Below are 25,186 nucleotides of genomic sequence, written 5' to 3'. Positions count from 1 at the left end.
CAGAACTTGATGAGGAGCAGCAGTCGCTGGTGTTACAGCGAGGATTGATTGACAGGTACAGTTGGAAGGTAAGAGAGTGTTCCTCATATCCAGATGTGAGCGTGATGCAACACACACACTCCTGGCTGTTTACAGCTTAATAACTCAGTGGATTATTGTTGGGAGGGGAGGGGGGGGGGGGGGGGGGGGGGGGGGGGGGGGGGGGTGGGGGGGGGGGGGGGGGTGGGGGGGGGGGGCAAATATTAGCAGTCGAGCGCTGCTGCTGAACGTCAGACTCACCTTGAGTGGCGATGAAGTGGTTGGACCGCTGGTAGCCCTGCGCGACAGAGAGGCGGTGGAGAAAGGAAGGAGAGCGGGTTAATAATTACAGGGCAAAAAAAAATCATTTTTTACCCTCCCATCCATTTCCCTTTGCCCATTTTAAGCTTCAAGTCATCTCTTATTCATCTAAGAGGAGGAGGTTTGATGTCGGCGCCGTGCTCCGCTTTTGACGGAAGCGACTTCGGCTTCGGTGGAAAACGAACACGCGCAGCGCTTAAAATACATTAGCATGTTTGACAGACTAAATTCTGCGGACTCTTCAGGCCCGGCGCTTGCATTAAAATGCAGGCGAAATGGCATTAATTCACCCCCCCGTCTGTCTCGGAGCCAGGTCATTACATGCGGACCGAGGCGGCCGCGTTTCAAAGGCAGCCCGGGCCGCGCCGCGCTCTGCATGCAGCCGGGCGCCGCTGATCAAAGGTAGATTGACAAGTGAGGGATCTTCAGCTCGGGGAGTAATTCTACCTGAGTGACACTGACTGATCTGGCTGCCTCCTCGCTGCTCTGCCTAGCATTAGGGCGGTTTACGATACAGTATGCACAGCCTGGGAGAATATTAGTGGCGTCCCGGCCCTCCACCAAACAAAGCGTGCGCTGAATGTAAAGCAGCCGAGCATGATAGATCCCCACAATTAGGATTAGTTCGCCCCTTCAACACTTAGAGGGGTAAAGTGATATTGCTAAACATTTGTACACTACACATGGGGAACAACACTGGACCCACACGCACGCATGCACGACTCAGCCGGGCAGCCACATAAATTACATTCTGGATCTGTCATGCCAGAGAGGGAAGGTGAGATGGATGGCCATCCATATGAAGGAGTACAGCAACCCTTGTACCCATAAGCCTCCCATAAGCCTCTATCGCGCCCCGAGTCTCCCCGGGCCGACCGCTTTCCCGTCTGTCACCTTAGCAACCGCATATTCCAACGGCATACAGGCAAAGACAAGTCAGGCAATATGAATTCACAATGGATTGAAGGGGGTAAAAGTAAAAAAAACATGCAGAGAGACCTGAACTGTACAGAGCTTATCGGTTGTGCCCAGCTTCCTGTTAGTGGTACCTCAATAGATCTGGCTCACACTCACTACCTGAGAGAGGTCTCACCTTGGTGTATGCAAATGAGTTCACATTTAACCTGGAGTCCTATTTTTTTAGGTAAAATGAGACACGTGGTGTCGTGGCTTGTGCTTAAGGCTAAAAAGAATTTCGACATAATCTGACAACAAATAGTAATTTTGTGTGGATGAAGTTGTGCGGAGCAATTACTCAAAACCCCTGAAAAATCTGCTGCAAAATGGTTTGATCCACTCAATTGATCTTTGCAAAGCACTTTGTTATTTCAACATTCACTTTCACTCTTTCACACTCTTGGAGCTCAGGGTTGAGCTGTAGCTGTTATACAGGGCGTTAAACATAATGCGAGTCTCCCACTGTAAGAGGAGACGATAAGCGATGATTGTCTACCCTGACACTTGTGATCAGTTTATTTTTTGAAACAGCGAAATCTGAGGACAGTAAAAAGCAAATACTAATGCCAGCGAAGTATTTTTTTAGTAGTAGAATAGCAGAAATTAAACCCATGTAGAGGTTATGAGGAAGAAATAGGGTCTAAGCGCTGTAACCAACTTGATTGTAGAGACTTGGTGTACAGTAAATATTCTATCATTCAGTGTCTTCATATGTCCAGCTCTGTGCTGTGTCCTGTTCAGTGCTAAAAACTACCTGCGGCAAAGAAGCATGTTCCCCGGGGTCACACACACACACACCCTGCACCTCCTCGCTATTTGAGAACACTGCAGTAGAGGAACAGGGTCTTCATTTGAAAAGTCCCATGCTATACTTGTACAGATTCAGAGAGTATAATGTCAGATCTGCAGCTCTGACCAGTGCTGAGTATTGAGCTCTTGTGAAATCCTACTGCACACTTGAGTTGTTTCGATGTGTGCGTTGAAATACCAATGACAGGTCTGTTGAAAGTTACAGACTACTGTATAGTCGTTGAGAAGAAAGCTTATGTAGAAATAGACCTTACCTGTAAATGTTGCATTAGCTAGTCCAGCTCATTAAAACATTTGGAAACCAGTCTGTGACTGAATGATGTGACGACTCCCCTTTAAGATGCTTGATAAATATGGTGTATACACTGGCGTATCTCCTTATGGCTTTTTCAAACTGAATATATATTTTAAATCATTTCTATACTTGTGTGTCTATTCTTGTTTGACCTCATCTTGTCTTCTCTGCATCATTCTACCAGTCCTTTAATGGGACAACCAAGCAACAACCTCAGGTTTGGTGAGAAACCGCTGTGGTGAGTCCGTAAAAGGATGAAAAAGCGACGGTTAAAGGCGGAGAAACAGCTCAGAGGGGGAAAAGGAAAAGATGATCTGCTGTTGGACGGGAGCCATGGAGGGCAGCATGAAAAAGCAGCGGAGATGGAAAAGGAGGAGAGAAGCAAGGTACTTACTTCCCTGTTTATCCGAATCTAAGAGATGCCAAAAGGTCGAGGGGGGGGGGGCGAGAGACAGAAGGCGGAAAGTGGAGGGAGAAACAAGAGTGAGTTATTGTGATCGGGAGCAGGAAAAGGGGGCAGTGAAATGGTTAGAGAGCGGCTTCGCTCTGAGCACCTGTGGAAAGAATAATATTCAGATGCCTCAAATGCCATGGTAGTTATTTTAAATGTTAATTGCTCAAGGTGAAAGATGCCTTTAAGGTGGCCCGTGGCAGTTAACCCGCGCACTGTCCACGGACACGGCTTCCAAATGTCCAATCATGTCCACGGCGCTAACCGGCATCCGGAGGGTTTTCGTTTCCCCCAACGTTTAATGATTTCAACAATCGTGTCGGTAAATCAAGCTGGTGATCCCTTCATGTGGCTAAACTAGTAGAGTGCTGCGTTTGAGGGGCACTTTAAGGTGAATAAACTGGGTCAGGTTACACAAACGTGTGTACAGTATGCTGAGCGTTAAGCTAAAGCCGACTTTGACTCGCGTTGAATAAAATGAGGCTTTTTGGATTTGCCCGCTCAGCCGCGGCAGCCATTACGTCCCACTCTTATTCCCATTTTATCTTCTCCCAAACAAATTACCGCCGCCTCCGACACGAGTCGAGCGGGCATTACTTCCCGAGCGCCGGAGCGGGGAAGCGCTACCCGGCAGACGAAGACGGGGAGAGAGTCGTTCCGCGTCGGGAACGCGAGAGCGGCCCGACGGCTTCGCTCAAAAATGTCACGTCTGGAGGAGAAACGAGCGAGCGAGAGGAAAGGTCACCTTGAGTTTGACCTTCAGAGTGAGCGCCGTTCCATTTATTGCAACCTCGGTCTGATCCGTGAAACGTTTGGGATAATTTCCTCGCAGCGGCAGGAGCCAGGGGTCTCGGCGAAGGTCCCCGGAGCGCCGGTCCTAATGGAGCCCTCACAGAGCATTAAAGGGGATAAAGTGGCCGCGCACGGCTCTGTGGACCCTGACGTTCCGCTTTAACCCACGCCGCCCACGCGGGCTGAGTCAGGCCTTCGCCGCGGTCCCGTTTTACGTTTCCTTTTGTTCAGCGAAACAATCGCAGAAACAAAAAGGACATAATTCAGCGCTCGGAGGCCGTGAGAGCCCGCGTCTGGGATGAGCACTTCAAAAAGGGCTGCATCGGAACCAGACGAGCGGCGTGTTGAGAGCATTTCAGAGTCCCCTTCAACCCTCCCATTATGAGTGAGCAGCGGAGCCGCGCCGAAGAAAGTGGCGCTGTCCTTTAGATAAGGTTGGTCCAGCTAATGCAAAGCTGCCCAGATAGGATCTGTCAGGAGCGCGAACCACCGCTGGGACTGAAGAGTCTCCTTCTGATATTCACTCGAGCTGAACTGTAGGTGAGATCACAATATGTGGAAGTAGATTAAAGCCCCGGCCGTGTTACAGGGAGCGAGGGAGTTCCAAGCTTTTCTGGATGAGTCACAGGGCTCAGTGATCCAAGGGGGCAATTAGTGTAGAAAATAACCCCCCCCCCCAAAAATGAGACAACACCACACACCTACAACAACAGCTCAACTAGTATGAGCCTCCAGACAAGAAGAGTCTAAAGAGCTCAGACTTACATCTATGTAGTTGGCGTTGACATAGTCTGAGCTGGGGTCGGCGAGCAGCGAGTGAAGTTTGACTCGATGACGATCGTCTGAAAGGAAAACACATCAATTACGGTGTTCGTTTTTATCTGTGAGGCCGCACACATCGGACCATTCTTCCGAATGTTTTCAAAATGACGATGCGGACGGTGACTTTATGAGAATGAAATAGGGTTTTCAGTCTGCGGAAAAAAAAAAATCAATGGCCGCTTCAAAAAGGTTGTTATTGCCGTCAATGAACGGCGGAGAAAAATGACCACGGCGCCGCAGACCAGTTGAAACGACAGAACAACTCTATTCATCATCTTAGTCAGGATTTTGTCGCTTACTGTCTGTCTGACAGCATTTTACCGACTCAGTGACAACACAAAAAAGTCATTAATGAAACTTTAACTGCAAGTTTTCTCCTAAACAGTTGAACTCACAGGACACAACACCGTGTAAACAGGTAGCAATCTGATCTGCTTGGCTATAAACTATTAATATTTCTTCAAATACACACTGTCAAGCTGCATACGTACGGCTCAGCAGACTGTCGTGCCTCCCTTTGGTCTTGTCCTTCTTCTTGGTGACGTCCCAGCCATCGAAGAAACTCTGGAAAGTCGAGATCAAGTTCAGCATTTACACCTTAAAGCTGCTGAACGAACACGAGCCGCCTCGAACAACGCGCCGAGTCTTCAGCAGACATCTGCCTGGGTGCGGCGGTGGGGGGGTGGGGTGTGTGTGTGTGTGTGTGTGTGTGTGTGTGGGGGGGGGGGGGGGGGGGGGGGGGGACTGAGGGATGACTGCGGCCGCGAGGAGGAGTCGTTCTCATTCCGCACGCAGCGTGGGGCCGTGAGGCGCTCCGTGAAACCCCGGCGTTAAACCGCTAAGTGCGTGACAGCTGTTTACGACGCCCATCTAGTAAACCCGCTGCTGTGGCGGGATGAGTCGTTGGATCCAAATTGATACGAAGGAAGTGTGGGGGGGGGTGGAAATACAAGCTCGGGTCCCTGAGGCGCACGCAGGGTCCTGATCTGACGCTAAACTGACCCTGTTGGATGGAGCTGAGGAGAATCAGGTGTGATCAAATCAAACGGATCACACTGGCCTTCAAAGGTTTGCACATGAGAACCACTCTGATTGGCTGCTCATCATAACAAATCACTGCATGGGAAGACTTATTACTATTTAAACCTATTATCAAACCTACTACTTCATACATAGAAGAGGCTACGAGCTGTTGTGCGAGAACAACAAATACAGGCAGATGCTGCCACGTCTATAACTGCTATACCTGCAGTGCTTCTCTGGCTTTCCCCCCTTTTTCAATGACAAATCCACACCATTGACACCTGCTGCCTATTTCCTCATCCCACTTTGGGGCCCAGATGAGGACAACGTGAGGCAAACATCTGCTCTAGTAGCTATTCAGTTCTATTCAGACTTGGGCTGAGGTTAAACAGTGGCAAAAACTGTCTTTCCCCATTTGCTCTGAACCGAAGCAACTTCAAAGAATGGATTTCAGGGGTTTGAATTAGCGCGATCACTTCACCGACGTTATCCAAAGCTCCACTGTACATCATGGTATTTTACTTTGCACTGACAGGCTCTGCAGTTTGAGGAGAAAGCACCATGACACAGCTTCACCCACTGGGGGCTCCATGTAATGATGGGTGTCACACCTTCTGTCGCTGCGTGTTTATTCACGGACTTTGGCTCCAGATGTTCCCTTCCGAGTGCAACACACACACACACAGCGCTGTACTGTCACCGCAACGAGAACCCTGACTCCTTCAAGACAAACATACAATGCACCGCAATGCCTGATCAATGGCAGCGGCAAGACCCTGTGGGAAATAAGGGTTATGAAGCCTGACAGCGGTGTACCCACTGATCCCCTTCATCTTGTTTATTTCTCCAGGCGATGGGGAGCCAGACTGGAGTGAAAAAGCGACCCATATATTGATTTTGGAGGAGGGAAATTTGTTGGCCCCTCAGGGGATCGCTTAATGAATCGAAAAAGTGCATCTGGCTTCCTGCAGGTAGAGGTGCAAAAAAATACATTTTTTACAGTGGGTGGTGTGGAAAAAACACAAAACTCATATATAAGTAAAAAAAAATAATTAAAAAGATAAAAGCGCTAGAAAGCATAATTAATCCACATTAAGGATCTGCTTCATCTCTGTAATGCAGATGAAGTAAAACGGCATTTTTGCTTCCTCATGAATCTTAAATGCTCCATTAAAATAGTAATACAGAGATGGAACCCGAGCGCCAACATTAAAACACCCAGGATCCCACCGCTGTACGGCGTTTTCAGCGTTACATATGCAGCTGACGGTGGTGCAGGTGTTTGAGAGCATCCTCTACAGAAGAGCCCAAAAAAATTCCCAAGCCCTCGAAAACAGAAAAATACACGAAAATATGCTGATATCATGTAATATTATACAACATGATGAACTGAATGCATTGAATTTATATAAATACATCACAATTGGATGTGTGCAAACATACATCAGCTCTTCATCAAAGCCCCCCCCCCCCTTTCCTACTGTACCTCGTACTCCTGCTTGAACCCGTATCCCTCCGCCGTCTTCATCTGGTTGATGTGCTGGAGCAGGTCGGCCACCCTCACCGCGGGGTGCAGCTGACCCGTGTGATAGGGCGAGCTCTTCCTGCGGCAGTGGCGGTGCGGCGAGCCTCCCAGCAGACTGCTGGACTCGTTCACGGAGCTGCGCTGCTCGTCTGGGGACGCAAAGCGCAAAGTCAAGCCGCGCCGCGCAGAAACCCACGTTAACGTAAACGCAGCTTAAATTTCTAGGGGGCGTCTCAAGAAAAAAAAAAAAAACAGAAAAAAACTCAGCATTTGACAGTGCGGAACATTCAAACAGACAGGAGCTCTCTGCTGAGACCACCTTACAGTCTGGCAGAACAGATTGGACACATGCTTAGGAATAAACATGGCTGAAGGTCGGGAAGGGGAGAGCTGCATCACTCCAGACGCTAAGAGTGGCCATATGCTCCTCGCTGTCTTACTTCGAGCGTTGCAGCCATGGGCGTCCATGAAGGAGTGGGCCATCCTCTCATCCTGCTGCAGGGTGCTCTGCTCCGTCATGCTGCAGTCCAGAGAGCTCAGCTTCCGACTCTTCTCCTGCCTGTAGGACATGGCCGCCTTGTTGATGGCCACCTTTTTCCTGCTGCAGAGTCGCAGACAGAGAGAGGCAGGATAAAGACACAGAGAGGGGACGGAGGGTGATAATAGACGGAGAAAAGGGGAAGGAATGGGAGAGAGACAGGCACAGAGATAAGAAGGGATGGAAAGCAGGGCGGCTGATATGAGAAATCCGGCTGAGGGAGAAATATAAGGGCTACAAGATTGAAATTGGACAAGCAGAAAGAGAAAGATTTGGTGATAGCGAGTGAGTGGTGCAGGAAGCAATGGGATTGTGGAGGGACAATAGGAAAAGGAAAGGAAAGTGGGGGGAGGCCTACACTGGGTGAAGACAGCAATCTTTATTTCCACTCTAGTGATCTTGGGGCTACGAAGGGCAAGCAAGGGGAAAGATGGCATCAGGGTGGAAGATGGAGGAAGGAGTAACTTACGGGTAGTAAGGGTAAGAATAGAAGTCCCTCCTGCTTAGCATGAAGGAGGAGGAAAGGAGAGAGACAGAGAGTGAGGAGAAAAAAAAAACAGAGGTGACTATGGTTCGTTAAGATGGGCACCGGAAAGATAAATGAAGATGTTCCTCGTAAGCCGTGGAGAATGAAGAAAGGGCTTGTTGCATTAAAACGCAGCTCAGGACCGTTCTATTGTTCATGTGTGTTTACTGCAGGTCGCCCTGTGAATCGCGGTTGACGTGACGAGAGCTGGATTCGCACCTCGCAGGTGTCAGCGAGCGCTCCTGCATACGGGGAGAAACGCAGATCCGCTGGGGGCCGGGCGCAATTTGGTAATTGGTCTCGGGAGACGTCATCAATTTGAGGGAGAGCAAAAAAAAAAAAAAACGTGCGAAACCGGCATCTGGTGTTAGAATAGAAGTGAGAATACCAGGAAGGGCCAGACCCTCGTCTCGGAGTGAAACAACACAGTGCAGGCGTCGCTTACAGCTTCTGTGGCACCTCTTCAATATCAATTGTTGCTACAATCAACAAGGAGTGAGGACGCCTTGAATCTGTCATTTAAGTACAGTTCAGACAGATCAGATGATTAAAAGAAACACATTTCAGTGGTCCGTTATTGTACTGATATAAATAGTTCTGTACTGAGCTACCATTTTTAATAAGGACATTTAACTTTGTACTTCAAGTAAAGTTCTGATGATATTGTATTTAACACTTCAAGTCGAATACATTATTTAAAGTGGCAGTTCTACTTGTGGTGGAGGAGCTCGTACAGTAAGGAAGCGCTTCTACTCGAGAGTATGTCTAATTTCAGAGCCTCTTTAAACCAGCACTCGGGTCTAATCACGGGGGGCAATTTGCAAAATACTGGGCAAAAAACACAGTTTGCTCCTCCGGTTATTTGAATCCATTTCCACGTTGGTGCACAGTTGAATTTCCGCGTGCATTAAGCCTTTGCCTCATCTTCGAGCCCGCGTTGCAGCCGCTGCATCCCGCTGTGCAGCGGGAGCCAGATCCTCCTAATGATTACACAAACAAATCCCATTAATGCTACGCTACATTGTAAAAGTGGAGCGACGGCGTCTCGTGGCTATATATAAACACGGCCTGTTCCTATTTGCCCCCGTGTGACTGTGGAGCTGCTTTTGTTGCCTAGTGTGAGATTGGCCCGGTGAATCTTATCAGTCGCTGCCTTCTCCCAGACGTCAACATTCTTTCTCCCAATGAGAAAATTCCTCCTGGTTGGAAGAGCTCCTCTCTCCAAAAAAACAAAAAAAAAAAGCAAAAACAACCTTCCTAACCAATTACTAGTCCATCCACTGGCACCTCACAGCTGCTCGCCTCATGTAATTGAGTGGGCAATGGAATAACATGCCCCTTGATGAAATATTTCATACTCAGATGAGTGTTCCACCATCGGAGGGAAGAACACACTGTGGGCGCGATCAGCGACGGAGGTAATTTGCAGGTGGAACGCGGCCAACTCCTTCCTGCGCGTGCGGCCTGCATTTGAATGTGCTCAGCCAACACGCAGACCTTGAAATTAAAAGATGGGATGAAACACAAAAGCTTGGCTGCGGCGATGGCGGCGGCGGCGGGAAGAGTTTAGGATTAATGCTCCGCCGTTCTGCTAACTCCGGTTGTAATTCACTCGCATCGCCCGACGCTTTCCTCAATAGACCCTGGCTGCCAAGTGCAATGGAGATAAATGCACTCCTTTGGATTGGCCACGCAGGAACGACGGCTTCAGACTTTTAATTTGAAAGGGTGTCACCCATCCCGCATCAGCTGCCCATGGAGCGCGGCCACTCACCCCTTCTTGACGATGACGACAACGGCGCCGAGGAGGAGGATGAGGACCACGAGGCCGCCCGCACAGGCGCCGAGGATCAGGCCCATGTCCTCCGTGTGCTGGGACACCTCCAGGGCCCGCTTGGAGTCCTTACAGGCAGCTGCACGCAGGTCCGGGAGAGGAGACAGGAAGAGGTGTGTTATCCAGCAGGTTCTAATAAGCTTTCTGGTCTGCATCACGCCTGTTGATGCAAAGTGATGACATAGAGAGCACCTTTTCTAATCTAAAAGTTGATAATTTCCTCCTGTTTACCTTGAACATATCCGTATTTGTCCCGCATAGACTTTTCTCCTGCACAACCTGCAATGCATTGCATTGTGGGAGTGATTTTTCTTTCATGTGCGAATGTTTGAGGAAGATACTTAACGCATGAATTCACACTTTGACATTATAAAAGTGTTGCATCAACTATTTCAGAGAACTCATATAAGCAGCGTGAGAACGTGAGAGGGAAGTGAACGCATGCGGCTGGTGAAACACGAGGCTCTGGTTATCTACCCAACTTAAACACATTCTCAATTATGCAGCCATTTCCCTCCTTCCCATATGTCACAGTCCCTGTTTATTCCCATCTGCACCGTCATCTCAGCCAGCCAAGGGCACGAGCTCTCCCCGCCTGTGACTCATCGGCAGTCATTACCCGAGAGTGAGAAGCCCATATTACTGTACATGTGAATAAAGTGCTGGAGTATTATTACAGTACACTTAAGACCGCAAGTTTTTTTTTTCCTTAATCAACCACAGCGATGAGAAAACAAATCGACTGAAGAGTAAAACAAATGCAGGCTGAATTATTTTCTTGGAATAGTCTCTTCAAGTTTTGGCTGCACGGCTGAATTTAAATGGATGCTTCTGTAAAGCAACGGGAAACTGCTTCATGGGGGAACAGTAGCACAAAGTTGTTGCTTTGTCTGCGACAAAGTCAGAAAAAAAAAGTGGCTTTCTAGCGCGACAGAATGCTGAGTTTGGCTTGATAAGCTGCGGATTGTTGGTGACTGTAGTTCCTGGCAGACGCAGCCTGACAGACTTGCCGTAATCACACAAATCACGGCGGGTGAGTCATTTTGCTTTTAGGGCCATATTTAGAAATTGGCGATCATGGGGATTTTTCATTGTGCCAAAAGGAGAGAAAAAAATAACTAACAGCAGCAGCGGTCAATGAGGGAAATCCACATGGATGAGAAAGGAGGGATGCATATTTCATCATAATTTGTCATTTCCTGGCTGACTAGCCCCGAATTAAACAATGGAAATGGCTGGAAGTAGCCCAGCGCTGGTTCACTTAGGGAACGAAGAGGACGACTCCGCAGCAAACGTCAGCATCCCATTCCTCACGCTGCAAATCTCATCTGACGAACTAGTCCCTACAACGACCTGGCAGAAATACACAGCATCAGGCTGAGATTCTCATTTTTAACAGGCAAACTCAACCGTGGTGAGATCATGAAGTATTTGCAAACTAAAAAGAAGCAAAACACTCAAAGTGGAACCAATTGAGTGAATTAATAGTTTAGAAAAAGAGATGGAATCAGAGCAGTGAGAGTGGAGAGGAAGGAAAGATTCCAGCTTTTTGTTAAGACATGAAAAGGAACACAAATGGCTCTTTGCAAAATATCATACAACATAATTATTTTTAATTGGCTCAAGCTACAATTTACGATGGCATTTTTGCATTACAAGAACAGCTGGCAGCATCTGCATGTGGGAAGTGGCAGAAAGGAAATACTGTACAGTATGCGGGACCTGTGTGTGGCCGCTGAAGGGCCATGATGACATATGTACAAGTAAGTACATATAAGTAAGTACATTCAACCCACCGCCACATGACATGCTGGCAGAGAGTAGTAAGTCGGAATTCTTTGAAGTCGGTGCACTTTGGGTTGATGGAAAAAAAAGGGTTCAGGGGAAGGAATCCAATTAATCTGCCACCTTTCTCAAGAGCAATACAAAACTTTAGACATAATTCAGTGGGGACGAAAGGGAGAACAACTCCATTTCACCTTCTGCCTGACGCACTCTCCTCTATTGTTTGAACTGAGAGCCTTCTATCAGAGTTTGTCTCTCTAGCAAACACTCCCGGTCGCTTCCTCTCCAAGGGAGGAATAGAGAGAGAGAGAGAGAGAGAGGGAGAGAGAGAGAGACAGGAACGCTTGCTTCCATTCAGGGTTTCAAAGCGATCAGAGCCTGAAACGGGTTTGCTAAAATGTCAGCGTTGGTGATTCAGGAGGAACAGTGAGAACACAAATTCCTGTTTGCTTTCACCTTTTCTTCCTCCGGTGTCTCTGTTGAAGGGAGATTGGCACGGGGGCCTCCCCCCTCCAGCACCCAAAACACCACTAAGTCCATGTCAAATCCACTAAGCAGCAGCCTTATCCAGGATAACTGTCGAAGCCTCTGACACGCAGCCTCCACCTCATAGCGCCAACCGCTGGAACCACTACAATCCATAGCGGTTGTGATTATTGGGAGAATCACAGTGTTACTTATTCATCATAGGAGGGAACACAGCTCCCTTCTCACCACAGTGCTATTGCAGGAGCAGTTTAACAATTCATGAGCGCACCCCTACAGCTGCAACAGCAGCATTTATTGTTGCTGGTGCTCTGAAAAATACAGACATTTTACAATTACAACTAAGAGACTAATGAGATTGTTGCTGTGTTTCGTACTGGTGGCCAATATAATGGTACAGTAGACCAAGTGACCAAATTACAACTCCAGCTGCAAAAAGTCAAATTTGGGCACCAACTAACGAAAAGGTCCAGCTACTGTGAACTACAGGTTTTAAGACACTGGAGAAGAATGGACTGGGCTCAGTTGACGTCCATCTGCCTCAATCGGTCAAAGTGGCAGCGTTTCCAGTTGATTTATGACACTTCCTGGCTTCTTAACATGCTTTGACATGTCTGCTGTTGTGCCAGCTGTCTGGTTTTAAGCTGTCACTCAACTAACTACTGTATCTGCGAGCCCAAATGCAAGCAAGCACACGAACGCGTTCCAGCTTTTACCGGTTCATCCTTCATTTGATAATAACAGCGCTTCTAAAAAGGGAGGGGAGCGAAGCTGTTACCTTTGCGAGCGATCCGAATGCAGTTGATTCTGGTCTCCTGTGGGTGAAAGGAAAGTCAGTTCATTTGTTTGTCTTAAGTCAGCTTAAGTCAAAAAAGAAACACAGATGAATGCGTGTCAAAGTCACACCAATGTCCAATAAGTGAAACTTCCAGGCACACGACGCCTCAGACAGAGCCCCGGTCGCCTTCACCGTGTGAGGCGTCTGTGATTGGCTGCGACTGCCCCCAAAACAACCACCTCCATCTCGTCCACAGAGGGGCATGTTACCAAATGAACATTTAAGGAAGTCGAATCAGCCTTTATGGGCAATTATGCTAATCTGTGCTCTGAGATTGGAGTCAAACCCCTTTTCACCTACAACAGTTGCCAAATTACCCCTTTTAATTGGAAATCTGTTTCGAGTGCATCCTCATCGGCCCCGGTGACAGATAAGTCATATTCACTCCCACTCAGGGGTTGTTAAAGGGGCAGCAGGTAGTATGTCATGCGTTGTCACGTCCTCTGTCAAGGTTGGCTTTTAGCCTTATGGGACAGAGATGCCAGTGTTTGCCAAAGTAGCAATTTATTGCTGCTGACCCTCCAAGCTGACTAAGAACGGGGATTTACAGTAGACTGAAGAAGGCCCGTCCCTGTGGTGGCGTCTGATAGCATTGTATCAAATGTGTAAATCTGCTTATCAAAAATGAAGCCTTCTTAATCCCTTACAGAATCCCTTAAGATTAAGCTTTCAGCATTTTCTGAGTCAATACAGTCCAAAATAACAAAAGCTCACAGAGTCTGTTGATGTGTTGCCGCCTGATAGGCAGAAATTACACGTATGAACATTGTGCGTTACTGTTAATAAGTCTGAGGGCAGAGAGAAGATTCCAGAGTAAAAGTCTAGCTTCTTGTGCCAACTCAACACTGACGAGTCCACATGGTCACGTCTTAATGCTGAGCAATAAAAAAAAGCAACATGGGCCTGAATGGAAAGTAGCAAGAAATAGCCACGTGACGCGTGCGGGTCCAAGAACGTGTGTTTGTTTCCTCCTCGTGTGTTCCTGAAGAGGCTGACAGCACCAATCACGCATCTTTCAAGCCCCACTGAAGACATATCTGCCAAACCAATTACTGATTCAATTCAGTGGCAGCTCACGGGCCACGGAAAGCCTAGTACATCTAATTTATCCACAGTGATTGTCAAAATAATTAGTTTTTTTTCTTTCTCTCTAAACAGCGCATTTCTCCTGAAAGACCGCCATAGTTTAGAAAATAGTTTGAAAAAATTTTGCAGGACAATAAAGAAAATCATCAATATTCAGCTGGTTTCTGACTGAAGACTGCTGTGAAAACATTTGCCGTCAAAGGGAAAGAGTTCCAGCTGTTAGTCCTCACCCAGACCCAAGCCTATTACGATCCTCCTGGCAGTGGAGGCACATTACACTGAGCAGATAGTGTCATATAGATGGGACTCTGGAGGTGAGGCAGACCAGTGATTACACCTCTTTACTGGCCAATGCATTTGTTTAACATAATCTGGTCTTTCCCTTCCTCAGATCTACTCATGACTAGGAGGCCGTTTGTATTTCTCCCATATTCATGCGACTTTAAACGTAAAACACATAAAACTCACTCCTCTGAAGTTGCTGGTGGCCTGAAAGTAGACAAGGTAGTTCCTGGTGGGATCCAGCGGACTGTTCCAGTAGCCGTTGTAGGTGTGGTTGTCCCCCACGGTGAAGGGAGTGGCCTCCGGCAGGCTGCTGGGGGCCAGCTCGGCCGTGTAGTAGTGTGGGGCCCCTTTGGCCTGAGCCTCGTTGTAGGAGTTGGGTGTTGGGAAGCAGTCCACCGAGCCCAGCTCCCTCCTCCTCACCTGTCGGGCGCCGTCCTCCTCCACCACGACCACCTGGTAGGCACTGGAGGAGAGCAGCGTGGCGATCAGACCAACGGCATCGCGTCACATGGTGCTTATTCGTCTCAAAAACATTTCCACATGAAAAATCATGTACTGAACCAGGTGAGATTTTCAAATAAAATGTCCTCAGCTGCTATGAGTTGAAAAGAAAGCAATTTCCATGACAACTGAACTGCTATTTAAACATTAGGGGGTCACTTGGAATGCTCTTGCATTATATGAACACACTACAGCTCTGCTAACATCACAGACAGAAGAGCTTTATAACAATCACGCAGCCTTAAACGAACAAACACAATGTGTCAACATGTTTGCTGACGATGAGCCTCCGTGTGCTGAAAAGTTTCTGTTTGCTCCTGTGTTTAGACAGTGTTTCAACTGAAACTTGCGAATTCCTTGTTTCGACGCTTTCTTAGCAAAAGCAGCAGAAATGAAATGCTGGTTGTCAACCGCCGTCCTGGGCTGTACTGCTGGGTTGCCAGGTCAACGCTGAAGCAGGGAGACAATCTTTGAAAAGCGATGGATGCTTAAGGCAGTTTGGGTAATAAACCTTCAAAAAAAAGCTGCTAACCCAGGGATTTGTTTATAACCCGTCTAATTGTCTGACGGCTTGCGTCTCTTTTTCCGTCCTATCTTTTCAACGCTCTTAACAGCAGCGAACACAATGTGGTAATTAATGTCAGCAATGACAGAAAACATAGTTTGCCTTTAAGATGGTGCCTGTTTTTCTGGGTGAGAAAAAACAAATTGTGTTCTGGATGTTTTAAAAGCAAGTACAACAATTATTCTTTTTGATAGAAAGAAGTTGAAGGGGGGGGGGGGGGAGACATCATTACCGTTGGAACAGTGCTTCTGTTTAAAAGGAGAACGACAGCTTAAGTACAGTCCATACATTTAAATGGTTCTGTTATGGGGTTTAAACATTATGCTGCACCACACAGCATACATTTCTGTTTTGTTTAGTATTATTGAATCATTTATTGTTTTAACACCAGTTCAACCAACTGTGCAGGAAATGTGAAGTCTGTACAAAACTTTCCCTGGGTCTTCACGTATTTTATTTAAATTGGTATCTGCTAAGCCGCAAGCCGACAGAACTATTTTCTGGTTCTCTCCAGAGCCCCTTTTGATGGCTGCTATAAATATGACAGTGAAGGAATGGCGGCGTGAATAGTCAGCGGAGCAGCTATTAGTTGTACCTGACGGGAGCCCCTCGGCCCAGCGCAGGGCGCAGCAGCACGGTGATGGTGCTCTCCGACTCGCTCAGGGGAGAGGGGACGTCTTCGTAGTCAAACACCGGGGCTGGGGAGAAAAAAAGTGGAGCAAGGAAACCACACAGACGTTTTAGTTTTACTGCAGTTAAAACGGCATCTTTTTAAATACTTGACTTCTCTGTTTTACTTGGCAGGATCAAATGTTTGTTAAGGTTTTCGAGAAGGAAAAGAAGCTGCACTCGCTTGAATATTTCAGCAATTTCCACCACAACATGAAGAGATCTTAATTCATTACCCACGCATCCCCAGTGTACTGTAGTATGTGGAGGCCTCCCACACAGTGCCATTGACTGATGGTGACTACAAACGGCAGCCAGCTACACAGAAAACAACAGGCCCTTATAATATAATTAGGGCAGATCGAAAAGCAGCAGAGGCTCAGCAAAGCTCCAGGGACAATAAGGTGGAGTGTTCCCGCCTCTGTGTTGCACTGGGAGTGAACTGACTGGAGGATGCAGGGGGGGGGGGGGGGGGGGGGGGGGGGGGGGGGGGGTAAAGGCTATCTTGGTACAGCGGATGAGCTCAAATTTAAAAAATGGACGTGCAAGTGTTTTTGCTTGTAAGGCAGCATATTCTGCATGTTGCAATCCAGCATGAATTACTGTATGAAATGACTAATAGTGCAGCTTTATGTTGTGATGGTGGGGAAGTTGGCTTCCTGTCGGGCTTTTCTGGCAGGCGACAGCCGTTCTATAGGTTGGACCACACATCTTGACAGCTGTGTGCCCACATACTGTACACCACCTGCTGAATTAGATGGAGAAAGGCCTGCATTGTTTAAACAGTTTTGTCTGCCAACAGATCCAGAGCACAGTTCAGCCCATTTGTTTTATAGATTTAACCCTACTTACTGACTGAACTAAGCCGTTTTGTTCAAACTCCTGTTTGATCATGTGCAGTGCAGCTGTGGGATCAAGTGTGTTGAGTAAACACATTAGCTTAAAAATAGTTACAGAACGCGAATAACAAGGCATAATGTAATTAGATGTGTTTGGCAGAACAGACCAGAACAAATCATTATGTTATGTGAATCAGTAGTTCATATAATGTTTATATAAGAACCAATGCATAAATTGTTCATACATTTTATGTTCATGTAACTCAGACTATTCTATATAAAACATTAGTCTTTCCAAAATGAACAATCACAGAGTCTCACAGGGCTGCGCTTCTCAGATACACAATCCTAACATCATACAGCTGTGAGTCCTTCACATGGGCCTCTTCACCATTTTGATAACACAAAAAAGCTTGACATACTTCCTCTGCTCAGGCACCATCCAGATGTGCATCGAGGAAGAAGTGCGTCTGCTGCTCCTTTTAGAGGAGCGCCATTTACCACCTGTATTTTAAATGGAGAGGCCTCACAATAGCATGCGATGTTTCATCAAAGTAAACACAATTAGCGAAACTGCCTGCCGTTTGACAAAGAGTGTGCTTTTCAGATTATTCTCACGATCCGCACCTTTTCCCTCCGATTTCTGAGATGCTGTGCTGCCTTTGAATCACAAACACGAATTTAGTTTGTGGGGCTGAACAAAGCTGTTTTCATCCCAGCCATTGAAGCGGAACGTTTTGCAGGTCACTATAATTCAGGGCTGCGTCAAATGAAAGCAAAGCCCGTTTGAAAGCTGCTTTTTGTACTTTTTAGACATGCATTGTTTGACTGAAGCGACATGGAGACTGTTTGTATCCAAAAATGAATCTGTAATTAAATCAAAAGCTCAAAAAACAGAATTAAAAGTCATTACTTGAAGCTGATCACATATAATCACACATCTCAAAGGTTTGAGACATCAATAAAAGCTGTTTGTTGGGAATAAAGGAGCCCAGCGACTGCAAAGGCCAAAGTTAGGCTCAACTTTCTGCATGTACCCTATGACACAGTAATGATCGTACCACACCCCGTCTAAAGAAACCAAAGGAGAAACATGTCAAGTTCTCTGTAAAGTGCCAGTTTCCCTGTCATCCAAAAGTTGAATTGGCCTAAAGTCAGAATCACACATCTGTCTATTGTGCCAGGCCTCACCTGAGATGTTGGTGGTGATCTCTGTGAGAGCCGTCTGCCCGAACCCCTTGGTGGTTCGGGCCCGGACCGACACCAGGTAAGTGGTTCCAGGGTGCAGACCGGAGAACATGTGGTAGGTCTCGTTCCTCAGTTTAGACACTGTGCGGCGAGGACCCGGCACGTTGATCCCAGGGTCGGACGACTCAATACTCTGGTAGCTGATCTAGGAACCGGGACAACAGCGAATTAATGAATCAATACACCCATCAACTACAGTAAGTTAACACAGAACCATCTTTACAGAGTTTGCCTTCCTGAGGTTAATAAGAGTTCAACCTCTGGGCAATATGAATATAGGGAATACATTGTTAAAATATGACAGTCTAGACTAAAATAAAGGACTGAAGGAGTGACTGTGCTGATGAACCAAGGCAGCCACACTGCTAGCATACTGTAGCAATTAAAATGAACTGTGAACCATTACTAGCTTCTGGATTTAGCAAACTGCAAAGAACTTCAGTTTGCAGCATCATCCGCCATACACTACTCTTAAAGTGCACTATGTACAGTATAAGTCTGTCTCCTGCTTCACACTGCAGCTCATTACTCACCAGCTGAAAGACTGAGCCCAGACGATGTTCTATTTAAAGGCTCCCTCGTGAGAAACGCCTCTCAATACACAGATAAATTTAGACGTCGTCTCTCGGTGCAGACCTAATAAATCTCACACTGCTGTTAGCGACTGATAATCACACATGGTGCCTGTGTCATACACTGCTACTGTAGCACCGTTGGCCTGATTTGACAGCTTTCTGGATTAGCAACAGCAGAGAACCACAAAGGTGCATGAATGGAACGGCCTGTTGGTGTAATAATGTCAAGTATTGACGATCATAAAATCTGTTTCTGTAACACGTTGGTCATTAGTATTGACTAGAATGACACAGGATGACTACAAACCTGTAATGTAAACACGGCTGCTATAATTAACCCTTTTAAGCTCACTGCTTCTCAAATGTGAGGCTACAAACACAGAAAAAGGGTTTTCTTTTTATGGCTCATGGTTTATTTTCCAAACGGGCATATGCGACTAGAGCTTCGCCAAGTGAGGCTGGACACATTCTGTTCAAGTGTTGTGATGGCAACATTAAACCTTTGGTGACCATCCAAAAAGGCAGAAGGACACTAATTAAAGATATTATAGGCCACGAGAGCTGCGTAGCGTCCAACGGAGTATAAAACTGACTCAACCTACATAAAAGCTCAGAATGGGGCCGAACAGTTCCTGGCGTTTGCCATTGATTTTGCTGATTTGGTTGGAATGGAACACTAGGATGTGAAGTCACCCCTGAGTTAAAAATGTCTCATCTTTCTCTGATCTCTCACGCTGCGATGTTTGATCCCAGTTATCGAACGAACAGATGTGAGAGGAAACATTTTGAGTTTTGAGTTGAGCTGGGGTCTGAGTTGGAGCGGCCTATTTCGAGGACACACACACTTTCATGTCCTGTCGTGTTGATGGAGATATGGGCGACTGGTCACGGATCCTAACAGGAGGCCAAGCTTGTCATAGAGTATCCAGTGTACGACCGTATGAGAACTTCACTGGATGTGCATCCAGGGTCAGGGCTCCTTCGACTGAGCCCTGTCCACTTCATGTCCACAGGCATTTCTTATGCCTGGTTCACTTTGCCTTGCGAATAGAAACTAGTTTCTCCACCCATCAGCGAGCCAGTGTTCACGGCTGCTAGGTCCACACTTACAAAGGCCTGTGGTTGATACAGGTCCATCAATAATTAATTAGAAACATTTAAAGTTGGCCTCTTGTGGAGGCATCGCTTAGGCAAATAAGTAATTAGAACAGTGCTCCCCCTAGTGTAATTACAGCTCCAAGTCAGCCTCAGCTTCATTACCATGTGAACGTGTACTGTAAATCCCTTGAACTGTGAAAAGTGGGTTCTCCCCACTGACTCAGACGTGAGTGTGCTACCAGCACTTGGGCTTAGAAGTAGAAAAACAAGTCCAGGGGGGTAACTGAAGACAGGCAATATTGTCTTTAAATCAGATTTTCCTGGTTTTGCGTCATTACACTAATAGAGGATGAAGACAATAGATCCTGCCAAGGGTCAAATTACATCCCACATCTGGAAAGGATTAGTATGTGATGCGAAGGCACTTGTACTGTCGTGGGCTGGTGATTTCTTGCATGACTAATAAAGCATCCTACCTCGTATTGCGTAATCAGGCCGTTGGGCTCAACAGGCTCCTCCCACTTGAGGAAGATCATGTCGTCGAGTGGGGTGAAGGTCAGGGACTCCGGGGCGATGCCGCCGGGAACTACAGCAGGAGAGAAAAACAAGCGTCTCTGAAACAAACCCTTTCCTCGGGTTTCGAGTTAATGGACTCTTTTGCAGGCATGCCGGGGGGTAAAAACACCTTTGACAGAGGGAAAAGGCACCGGGCCAGAGGGGTGAAGGACAAAAAAAATCAGCCAACGGACACACAGGGCAGAGGGGTAGACATGAAAAGAAAGCGTGGAGCAGCCCTCGGGATGAAGTGAGATGCTGGCTTCCACTGTCTGATAACAGAGCACCGTGTCTCGGAGGGTGGCAGCCGATTTTTCTTCCTTAGAACCTCACTGACAGAGAAACAGCCAAGTAATTCAACCTGTGAACTGCCTGAGTACCTCTGTGCATTTTTCCTTCTTAGTTTAATGAGATGGATCTTCCTAAAAAAGCCAAACAATTTTTCAGCGCAGTCGGACCGTTTTGAGAAGAACTAATCGTCTCCGAGTGAAATGTCACCTCTGTTACACGGGTTTACAGTGATGGATGAAGGGAAACCCAATTAGCTGATGTTCCTCATACTGTAAATTGTATTTACAATTCTAGTCTCTATTTGACAGGTCTAGTTTCAGGTGCCTGAGTGTTGCAGCTGTGACAGGTCCACAGATCTGACTCATTGCTAACCACTTGCTATTAAAGGGAGCTGATATTCAGATTTTGGAAATCCCGCAGCACCCATGGATCCATGGGAGCCAAACGTAGTGTAAGCAGAGTGCTGAGTCCAATAGGAAACAGGCAGGAGGAACTGTCAGGGCCTGTAGCTCCATTACTGTGGTTGTGAGGGCGACGGCAGCTCCCTGTGTGACAGGAGGACCGGGGACTGTCAGGTTGTCAAACTAACAGTCAGAGGCTCAGAAGCGAAAGTTTCTATCGGTGCCGACATTCCAGGCATCAACTAAAGTGCGGAGAGGAACAATCGGGGCTTTGTTTTTTTCCCTCTCCTTCTGGGTCACGTGCTTTAACTTGTCACTTCCCACCAGTCAGTTCTAAGGCATAAAATCACAACATCACGCCACGCTCTTATTGTTTATTCCCTTTATGTAAATATATTCCCCCCCTGCCTACGAGACAGCGACAGTATGTGTAGGTGTGGATAATTAAGCGCGCTGTCTGCTTTTGTCCCCATACTTCTACGACGGCTTGGCGAAAGCTGCTGTGAAACAATTTTACGGTTTTCGCAGACGCAGTTAAAGATGTAACTCCCAAAAAAAAAAAAAAAAAGATTTTACCGATGCCGCCGTCATCGGTAAAATCTCCAGCTCTGCACTGGGTCGAGAATATGAGCCCCGTTCAATTACACCGAGAAGTCCTGCTTATTCTACATAACAACATACATTTGACCTTCTGCGCTTCCACTCTCCGGGAATTTGCATTAGAATGTGTCTAATCCGCTGGTGTACACAGGAAAATATTAATAAAATAGAGATAAGCAAAACAATTTTATCGTTTCACTCGCAGCCACAGCCCGGGGTGATTAATGTTCCACTGGTCTCTATTTAAAAGGCTGATCTTCCATTTAGTTATGCTGATCCAGCTTATTTTGCCAGTCAATATTTGTGTTTTCTAGCTGGTACTGGATGACTAAAGGCACGGACTTGTGTAAGCACTGCATAATAATTATACGAGCATGAATGAGCATGCTCACTCACATATGTTTATTCGGGATGTTTTTGAAGAGTCGGCTCAGTAAATACAACAAAAATGGAACCAGCCCCCACTCACTGTCTTCTTCGGTTTGGAACGTGACCTCCCGGCTCTCCTTCTTGCCCTCGGGGTTGGACAGCGCCAGCCGCACGTGGACCGATCGGAAGGGCGGCAGGTCCCTCAGCGTGAAACGGGACGTGTTGCGCTCCACGGAGAGGCACTCCCTGACGGTGGCGTTGTTCCCACCGCTGCCCCCTGTTGGCATGGAGTAGCGGTAGCACAGCGACAGCGAGTAGGTGTGGCAGCGGGTGAGGTTGTAGCCGAGCGGCTCCCACTGGAGGGCCAGCTGCCGCGGCTGGATCTCGGTGGCCGTCAGACCCCGCAGGGCGCGCATGGGCTCTGAGGAGGACACACGGTCCAGTCAAGTCAAGGCTTTGATGCAGTTTCAAAATGAAAGAGTTATTTGGACACATGGTTTAAGAATTAAGGCATATAATTATCAGCAAGCACTTCGAAAGCTGAGTGCTTAAATGCTTTTACATGGGAGGTTATCAGCAGGTCAATGTGATACAGATTCACTGTCAGGTCGTGTTGACCTGTATGATGGAGATGAGCTACTGTTCTAAGGTGGTATTTACAAGTTCAGGAGGATGGAGGAGAAGGAGAGGGGATTAACTTTTCCCTCCAACCTTCCCCTCTGGTTATGAAGCTCTGACTGAAAGAATGACTTCACACATGCATGTAATCACGATGATGCGATGAGACCACGCCCTCAGAACCGCGGGCTCGCGTGCTCCTAGTGCAGCCGAGTGCTGCACGGAACCCGGGGTGAGGCTGTCTGAGGATCTCCCACCAGGAAGTGACTGGACACGGTGTTGTGGTTGTACATGCACAAAGATGAAACGCTAACAAGGGGTGAAGCAACTCACCACCGACAATGCTGCATTGTACTCTCGCTTCTGTTTTAATGGTAATGAGGCGGGACGCAGCGCCGGAGCGGCGCCGCGTGTGAACGGTTGGGGCCTAATTGCTGTCGTCATGTGAGAACGCTGTGGCTGCAAATGTGCATGTCACTCCTGAGGTGACGCAGAAGAAGAAGAAGAAACAGCGAGTGGGGCTCATTGGGGTTTTTACAGACGATGCCAGAACTCAAATGCTCCAAGGGAACGCCATCAATTATTCATGAAGTCAAAATGTTTTTTCCCCCAAACTTCTATGATGCTAATCTTGTCAAACATGCATCTTTTTATCCGCGGCTTTAACATCAGCGTCTCAGCAGAGCAGCTAAATGGAGCTAAAACCAGGCCTCGGTGTTCAGCACCATCCAGACACTATTACTCATCGTTACAGCCTCCATCCTGTCCTCCACACCCGCCGGTCCTCCACTAGTCCTGCCCCAAACTGACATTCAGCTTGATTAGCCTAATCAGAGGGATTAGAGGCAGAGGCAGGGGGAGAGGGAGGCCGGACAGGGACGAGCGGAGAAGAGGAAGGAGGAGACGAATGAGGCGGCGTCCCCACGGGTTTGCACATTTCATCTCGTCGTTAGCGCCCGCCCCAGTGAGCTGCCGCCGAGGCCTGTCCCACCCGCCAGGAGCAGCGCCGGAATTATGATGGACCATCGGCGCACACCCTCACATTTACCACTCAAAGTCACATGAGCCTCCGACCGCCGACACTTCCAGCGGATCGCAACATAGAGACGTTTGGCGATTTACCGTCTCATTCGTGCCGACGTTCTGTAGCTTCGTGCTAATTCCATTTAATTTGACACCCAGGAACTTTTGTACTGTAACGTCTGCTGTAATGGGCTGACGGCGGAGGGCGTGGAGCGGGCACCTCACAAGAAGAACTGCGCCGTTGACGCGCTTAGTGCCGCATCGAGAGGCTGCAATCTTTCCCATCATGCATCTATTATAGACGTGCAAATAGCCCTTGATAATGACACACGCACCAACTGCAGTGGCCTGAGTGCGACTGCAGAGCCGGTTGATTTGGACTGAAGGAAATATCTCACAGTGGGTAATTCCCTCTTATTATGTAATATAGCCCCAGTCGTACGCTGGCATCTTTGGCTTCCACAGCAGCAACATCACTGTGCTGGAGAAGTAAATGATGCCTGGGAAGGTTATGCAAAGCCACAGGATTTAAACAGCTGAGACAAACATCTTAACACAACTAACCAGAACGCACCACCCTCCTGATTATTGCATTATTAGTATCTGTATAAGGTATCTAGAGTCATGAAAAGTATCAGCACTGAGAAGGAAAGCAATATCACAGGCCTCATAAAAGTGAAATGCTCTGCACCAGCAAGTATGAAATGTCCAGGAAAAGGGAGTCTTCCCCTAAAACAGAAGCCTCCCTCTGACACGCTCATCTGGAGCTTGGTGTCAGCGGACCGCTGCCGCCGACCGCCGCTCTTGCCCCCGGGGACCACGCTTCAGATCTGAGCAACGGGAGCCGACAGGAGGCGGAGGCGAGTGGGCGACGGCGGCGCCGGCGGATCAGAGAGCGTGGCAGGTGACGGCGGCGTCACGCCGTCTCCTTGACAGAGCGGCGGGTGCCTTTTCCACCCAGACGAGCAGCGAGAGAGAGACCCTGAGAGAAAGAGAACGAGAACCGGGTCCAGTTCTCACCAGTCGTTAACCCAAAGGCTACTGCTGCCGCTGCCGCTGCTGCTGCTTTGTTTCATTCCTGCGGATGTAACGCAGTTCTGCATGTAAACATGTATTTTTATCAGGGACGAGTCGCGGCGAACAGAGAGCATCCGGCATCTTCTGCGTCGCCGCGGCGACAGACGCGCTTGTTTGTTCTCAGTGGCTGCAGGCGAAACTACATGTTGTTAAGTGATGCGTCAAAAGCAGCCCGATGCAGCTCACAGCTGCAGCTAGGAACCCTGAGCGAACCTCGCCGGATCAGAGCGGGAACAGACTCCGACGACAGCGTTTGTTTAATCTGTGAAGTGCAGCAGTAACCAGCTGGGTCTCTGATCTGACGCGTCAAGTCTTCTGTCGCAAGTTTAATTACACTTTCTATTTGGGGCGAAGACACGTCTTCT

At 47.7% G+C, this 25,186-nt stretch overlaps 1 protein-coding gene across 4 annotated transcripts in view; it reads right to left on the bottom strand.

Moving 5' to 3' along the window:
* The window catches only part of ptprua (protein tyrosine phosphatase receptor type Ua), a 116,978-nt gene that overhangs the window by 13,161 nt on the left and 78,631 nt on the right, over nucleotides 1-25,186 (bottom strand). Inside the window, exons 8-21 of one of the 4 annotated variants that reach the window (XM_029166184.3) lie at nucleotides 22,204-22,524; nucleotides 20,364-20,473; nucleotides 18,158-18,359; nucleotides 16,054-16,156; nucleotides 14,576-14,855; nucleotides 12,962-12,998; nucleotides 9,853-9,991; nucleotides 8,022-8,051; nucleotides 7,455-7,615; nucleotides 6,976-7,163; nucleotides 4,958-5,030; nucleotides 4,410-4,486; nucleotides 2,796-2,813; nucleotides 280-316 (exon numbers count right to left, since the gene is read on the bottom strand). In XM_029166184.3, coding sequence (XP_029022017.1) covers nucleotides 280-316; nucleotides 2,796-2,813; nucleotides 4,410-4,486; nucleotides 4,958-5,030; nucleotides 6,976-7,163; nucleotides 7,455-7,615; nucleotides 8,022-8,051; nucleotides 9,853-9,991; nucleotides 12,962-12,998; nucleotides 14,576-14,855; nucleotides 16,054-16,156; nucleotides 18,158-18,359; nucleotides 20,364-20,473; nucleotides 22,204-22,524 — 1,776 coding nt within the window. The remainder of the gene's footprint in view (nucleotides 1-279; nucleotides 317-2,795; nucleotides 2,814-4,409; nucleotides 4,487-4,957; nucleotides 5,031-6,975; nucleotides 7,164-7,454; nucleotides 7,616-8,021; nucleotides 8,052-9,852; nucleotides 9,992-12,961; nucleotides 12,999-14,575; nucleotides 14,856-16,053; nucleotides 16,157-18,157; nucleotides 18,360-20,363; nucleotides 20,474-22,203; nucleotides 22,525-25,186) is intronic. The other 3 variants (XM_029166185.3, XM_029166186.3, XM_029166187.3) reach the window with 3 other exon arrangements.

This window comes from Betta splendens, chromosome 11 (genome assembly GCF_900634795.4).
Source record: "Betta splendens chromosome 11, fBetSpl5.4, whole genome shotgun sequence".
Taxonomy (NCBI): domain Eukaryota; kingdom Metazoa; phylum Chordata; class Actinopteri; order Anabantiformes; family Osphronemidae; genus Betta; species Betta splendens.
This window is presented reverse-complemented; position numbering and strand designations above follow the sequence as displayed.